Below are 7017 nucleotides of genomic sequence, written 5' to 3' on the forward strand. Positions count from 1 at the left end.
GTGTATCGGTAAAGTTATATTCGAAAAGAATAAACCAGTTTTATTAAGTAAAGACTTGTGTCGTTAAAATTTCGTCGGAACGAAGTTACGGAAAAATCAATTAACAAACGGAGACGTAACAATACAAAACACGAAATGCCATCTTAATTTTTATCATCAAGGCAGTATTTTTTTCTTTACTGGTTCATGGTGTCTAAACTACCCTGTCATCAAATCTTTTTGGTTGTTTTCTCTTCCCTGGCTTATAATATGATGATGGGGTGACTTCTTTTTTTAAGTTACTTGGGGAATTCTGTCCATGTAAGTGGTCCAGCTAACCCAATAGTGGCTCTATCGCTGGTGATATTATTGGAGTAGTCTTGACAGGAGCCTAAGGCACTTCAAAGGTTGACTTATTTCTGATGAAGTCTTTGCAGAAACTTGGTTGTTCTCCTTTCGATGTCCGTCCAAAGATGATCACAACATATTATTTTTGGTTAAGACAACCCACCGTTCTTGATTCTGCTCTATTCTCCTCCAGATCGACTGTCTTCAAAACCTTGTGTGCTCATCTTTCTTTTTTACTTGAAGTCTAATCTATGGTGGTTTAATGGACATATAATGCATGGGGTTTTCCTGGTCGTAGACTATGAAGCTAGTTTAATCACATACCCATGTCTCTGCATAAAATAAGTTCCCTATGTGCAATTTCTTCAATGTCAATTATCTACACATCATTTTGTGTACAGAAACATCCCACAGCTGGGTGGTTTTCAGCTTTTCTCTTACTGAAATTTTTTGTCCATTTGATATTCACATAAGTTTGCCTTTTTGCTTCATCTCTAGAATCCATTTCCCACCTTTCATTACCAGATAGTGTCAAACAAATGTAGCTTTAGAACCAGTGCCGATCAACATACTGTAATGGTTCCCATAAATAACCCGTTTGCTCGTGATCAGGTTTTTTATTAAATAATGCTCTCCACGGTTTATTATCAACGACTGTTTCATCACAATCTCGGATGTAATATGCATATTTTGTAACTTATAGCAGTTTCTTTCTCCTATCATCCCGTCGGAACAGTTTCTAGCAATATGTATTTTTAAATTACAGTGGAGACACCTTTTCTCCTGTGGTTTACTTCCTCCATTCTGATGTAACAGTTGCCTAATGAATCGTTTGAGCTTTTCTAGACCACCGTGAGAGAGAGTTGGTATTTCCATACTATTTGATCTGATAACTTCATATAATTCCTGGATGGTAAATCTAGTTGCTTATCTGCAACTTTAACTGATTCAATTTCTATTGCCAATTGGACAACTTCCTTTAATAACGAACATCACTTCTGTTTTAGCATAAAACAAAAAATGCCTGCCTACACTTGACAATTGACAGTCATTTTTTTTGTAATTGGTGCATTCGCGGTTTTACCAGCGTGTAGTTTTATATAACTTCATAGTTTTTAAATCCTCCTGTTTTTTATATATTATTGATGAAGTAGTGTATCTATCCCGAAATGTATAATATAAATATTTTTCATCGTTTTTGGAATGAAGTTTGCGTAATTTAAAACGTTCATTTTAGCATATATGTCTCCTTTCCTTTTAGCATAGTTATCTGCTGTCACATTTTAAAAAATATAACCATTTTTATTTTATTTAGTGATTAAACAATATTCGTCATCACTGTTCTATTATAAATAAAAGTAATAAATAGATAAGAAAATATTGGACAATATTATAGTGGCTGCTTTTGAGGTGAGTTGTCAGATTCAACTTAATTTCCACTGGTGGCTTAAGAATCCCCCCCTTTAATTTATTGAAGGAAAACTTTTGTGCGTATAAAATGAAAAATTTATTCTTGTGAAATTCGGAGATACGCATCAGATATGGAGGCATACAATTTTATTTGGGCTTATGCTATTCATATTTTAAAAAAAAATAGTAAGGTGCTTGTCTAGAAATTGTTTCTGTTTTATCCTCTCTTCTTCTTTTTCTAACAGAAAGCGTTTAACTACTGAATTCAGGTAAGCTGTTAAATGGTCTATTTAGTTACATTTTCTGAATATATATATATATATATATATGCGTGAGTGTGTAGTTTGAAAGATTGTTAAATATTTCTATAGTAAAATGTCATCCTATATTAACTGCTCAAATAGTTTCGTCTTCATCGTTTAGTAGAGGTATCACCTTTTCGTAATACTAGAAGGTGGAGCTACTATAGAAATTTAGAAATTCTATAGGCCACTTGTTGTATGATATTGTCAAAATCAGCTTACAAGGAACAGTCATTGCAAAAATAACTTAGGGAAGTAGAAGTTCTGATTTGCGTATAGATATACCCATAACTGGTAATATGTATTTTATAATAACATATTATATTTTCTAAGATTCGATATCGTGTTCTGAGGAATCAGACTTGCACATAATACAGGCCATTACAGCAAACTTTATTGGTAAGTAACTAAAATATTAATATATAATACCAATAGTACCCGTCATGAACAAGTCGTGACCACTGGTTTGAGAGTTTTGCCATTTGTTAAGACAAGTTCGTTGCCATTGGCATTATTGTATAGACTTTCTGAAATTGTACTGTAACTCAATTATTGTACTCTTATGGTATATGTTTAGAAGAGAATACATAAGAAAAAAAATAGTGCATTTAGATATTTGCTGTCTTTTTATACATGAATAATAAAAAAAGAGCTTTTTACTGCACAAAACACGTAGTTTAACTTGCATTTACAATTACACTGCTAACAGTAACAGCTGCAGATTTCTAAAATTTTTAACCAGGGAAGAAATCCATCATATTATAATTTAACACTAATTTACAATTACATTTACTCTGTGTTAGTGCTAAATTCAAAGTCATAACTATAAAAATAGTGCACACACACACACAGTAACAGCATTTCTTCTTGTTATAGTTCTTAATTTGACGATTAACACAAAATTTAACGTGTTTTTTTTATCAGTTATGAATTTAAGTGGCACTGGTTTTTTCAGAAGATTAATTTTTACTGAAGAAAGATTATTCCTAAGAACATGAAATACACACACAAAAAAAAACTGAGTTTTATAACTATAAATATAAATTTGGTATAAGTAGGGTTCATATTCATGCTTGTTTGAAAATGTTAACATAATTTTTGCTCATCCTTAAGATTCACAGAAATCTGTTTTAGTCACGGTTATAAAATGTTGACCAAGTTTGCAAGTCATCATGTATAGATATTTTGGTTAATAGAACAGCAAACTGGCTTGCTTTTTAAAATCGGAGAGCTGTTATAAATGACCCAGCTTTGTGATTGGATTTCACATTTGAAACTACAATAAAATTTTCATTTTATCTTCACCTATATATTATTTATTATATTGTTATGGAGTAACAATAGGATGATTAGGATTAACAACATGATTCCCTTTTTTTAAAAATAAAAATAAAAGATCAGGAGAGGATCTGAGAAACTATAGGCTGATTAATTTGACTTTTTGTTAGTAATATACTGGAATTTTGTGTTACGAGTTATTTCAAAAAGCAGTTGAAAAGTTGTCATTTAATGCAGTTCTCAGCAAAGTATGCAAAAGTTATCAGATTGTTGAAGATTTTTGTTAAACTTCTACCTTTTCACTCTCATCAGGTATTTAATATGATGCCTTATGATACATTAATAGATAAATTAGATACTATACAGTTTTAAAATTAAGAGATGGGGTAAGAAAATTTCTTAGTAGTAGGAAGGAGGAAAAGGTGGTGATGAATGGCCATTTTTCAAAGTGAGAAAATGTTACTAGTGGATACTTTGTTAACAATGAAGAAAGTTCTTGCACAGCAAAATGTTCAGTATTTCTATGAAATTATATATTTTGCTGTAAGCTTTGTTACTTGAAACTCTCATTCATTTAACATTCTGTATGTGTTCATGTCTGGCAACTTCCTTTTCATTTTTTTGTTTGATAAGGTTTGTCATGTGGTTGAAGTCCAGTCATGACGTGGAGTTAGAGTTCAGTTAAGAGTTGCTTTCAATTTCGATAAAAGATATTTGTGTTGGTGTTTCAATTAAAGTTCTTTATCAAGCAAGTGCTTTTAACAACTGTTGTATGCTATTGAGTTTGAAGGTTTCAGTTAGTGAATTTAAAGTAAGGAAACATTTGAATTAATGATCGAGTTACATGATGAACCTTATCAACCAATAAAATAAGAAAAATGTTGTCAATATTAGATTAAGGAAAGCATATGTTACGATGACAGCAGCTCCATATCTGTTAAGGCTCCTGGGCCAAATAATATTTTCCAAGTGTATTAAAATAGTTTAAATATTATATAAGCAAGCTCCTTACTAAAATTTTTAGCAAGTCTTTGACTAGTAGCCAGGTGCTAAAAAATTGGAAGATGGTAATCTTACACTTATTTTTAAATTAAGGGAGGTGGCAAGCATTGTCCAAATAATTATAGACCACTTAGTCTTACTTCTGTGGTGGTAAAAGTTTTGAAGAGACTGATTAAAGATGTTCTGTAAAGCCACCTAACAAACCCTACAATTTTGTTGGTCAGCCAGCATAGTTTTACATGTGGAAAATTTTGTCTCATGAATCTTTTTTGACCTTCTTCAAAGCTATAACTGTTGATGAGGGTAAAGATGTGGATTTGTTATACCTGGATGTTTGGAAAGTGTCCAACAAAGTGCCACGTAAAATACTAGTAAAGAAATGATCTCTATGGGTGTCAAGAGTAAGTTAGTTCAGTGGATTAAGGATTGGTTAGAGGAGGTAAAGGTTTGTAAAGAGAGTAAAGACAATAGAGAAAGAGAAGTGTAAGCTACAGAAATGGCAGCAGGATTTAAAGAAGAACTTAAGATTTTGCATATAAAAAGTAGCTAATAATGATTTTAGGAATTTAGAAACAGTACTGTTAGGGCTAAAAAGCAGTAAGTTTAATTGTAGTCATAAATGAGCAGGTTCTGTTAAGTAACAGATTTCAGCCTTTAGCTTGTGTAGATGAGAAACAAGGGGAGGGAAAGAAAACAAAAGGGACAAGTAGGGATGAAAATAAGAAAAACTTGAGGTTGTAGTTATCTGATTTTTTGGTACATTATGTGACTAGGATAGCCTATGGAATAAATAAAAAGAAAATAATTAGATTATGCTATACTGAAACATAGGGTTCACAGTTTGTAGAGTGCAAGGAGTGAGTTTTATTTGTGTCATTGGAACTAATATGTATTTGTAAGGAAATTAGTGGTTAAAATGTGCAACTTGTTTGCATATTGCAGGAGATATTATAGCCTATCCTAAAGAGAGTAAAGACAATAGAGAAAGAGAAGTGTAAGCTGCAGGAAATGGCAGCAGGATTTAAAGAACTTAAGATCTTGCATATAACAGTAGCTAATAATAATTTTAGGAATTTAGAAGCAGTACTTAATTGAATAGAGTTGTTTAAATATTTGTTTAACAACAAGTAAATGCTTGGAATGGGTGTGTGTCTGTGAGCCAGACTAGTTTTGGAGAATTCCACTTCTCATCAGTGACCCTGGACACTACCATTCAGAATGTACTAGTCTGGCTCACTGACACCCCCCCCCCCCATTGAAAGAATAGACCATTCCAAGCTTTTACTTGTTGTTAAACAAATGTTTAAACAACTCTATTCAAAGAGAAATATTATTAAAAGGTTGAAAATTTAGGATCAAATTAATACCACTTTATTCTAAAGTTTTGTAATATTTGATCAGGAGTACTTTACGCACATCTTGAATCGTGCAGTCAATCATAACGTATACAATTACCGTACTCCAGTTTACTTAGTAATGTCGTTCTGCTTCTTTACCCGTATTCTGTTATTCTATGCAGTTTGGCTTCATGTCTTCATTAATTTTTTCAAAGTTGAGCAGTGTGGATACTCAATCATCTTACCTTTTTCTATTTTATGCACAATTTATGTGTGTGTATCCAAAACTACTTTGCCCTGAGGTTGGAGAATATTATATAACACGAGACTTTTTTGTATTGGTTTTCCATGCAGAATTTGATTCTGTGAAACCTATCTTTAATATTTCTCTTACCTTTTTCTATTTTATGTACAATTTACTTGTGTGTAGCCCTGAGGTTGGAGAGTATTATATAACACGAGAAGTATATTGTCCTATTGGAAATTGTGAGGCGTAATTCTTTCTTTATTCGTTTAGCATACATATACGAATTTTTAAAATTCGATTCACAGTTTTACACTACTTGCCACCCCTAGAAAACTTTACCCCACCCCTCGGTAAAATTTCTGTGGATGCCCATGTTCTGTCAGATCAGAGAGTCTGAATAGTTGCGGCCTCATTAATATAAAGTCCCATTGCAGCTATATAAAAAAAAGTTGATGGTATTTATTTTGATGTGAGGAATTGTCACCTTTGTTGTTATACAGCTTTTACACAACTATGCTTTGAATTTTACGTTTTTCAAAACATGATAAATGCGATTTTGTTTAGTAAAATACGTTTAAATTTCACGCTTTCTTTTGCAAAACACGTTTACGTAAACTTGTAGTATTTTATAGATCATTTTTCGTGATTCTGTATTATGCTTGAAGCATGCCAATTGTTTAACTGAGGGGTATTCCCTGTAGCCTGCCGAACCGCAAAAATAGGAGGATCCGTTACATACTGTATTAAAGACTGGAGCTGTAAACAAAAGAAACGAGACTGGACACAGGTTTGTAAACAGTCACGATATTTCTTATGAACGGAAACAATATCAAGATTAATACTTAAACAAATTCTTAATACGGCTGCGTCTAACAAAAGTGTACCAACAATATCAGGAGGATCCGTTACATACTGTATTAAAGACTGGAGCTGTAAACAAAAGAAACGAGACTGGACACAGGTTTGTAAACAGTCACGATATTTCTTATGAACGGAAACAATATCAAGATTAATACTTAAACAAATTCTTAATACGGCTGCGTCTAACAAAAGTGTACCAACAATATCAGGAGGATCCGTTACATACTGTATTAAAGACTGGAGCTGTAAACAA

The 7017-nt window shown here is 32.4% G+C and overlaps 1 protein-coding gene across 1 annotated transcript in view; it reads left to right on the forward strand.

The window, feature by feature from the left end:
- LOC106464872 overlaps window positions 1–7017 on the forward strand; it is a 139926-nt gene that overhangs the window by 6707 nt on the left and 126202 nt on the right. The window contains exon 2 of the mRNA XM_022392668.1: window positions 2393–2438. Coding sequence (XP_022248376.1) covers window positions 2393–2438 — 46 coding nt within the window. The remainder of the gene's footprint in view (window positions 1–2392; window positions 2439–7017) is intronic.

The sequence above is a fragment of the Limulus polyphemus genome, unplaced genomic scaffold, assembly GCF_000517525.1.
Source record: "Limulus polyphemus unplaced genomic scaffold, Limulus_polyphemus-2.1.2 Scaffold1767, whole genome shotgun sequence".
NCBI lineage: Eukaryota > Metazoa > Arthropoda > Merostomata > Xiphosura > Limulidae > Limulus > Limulus polyphemus.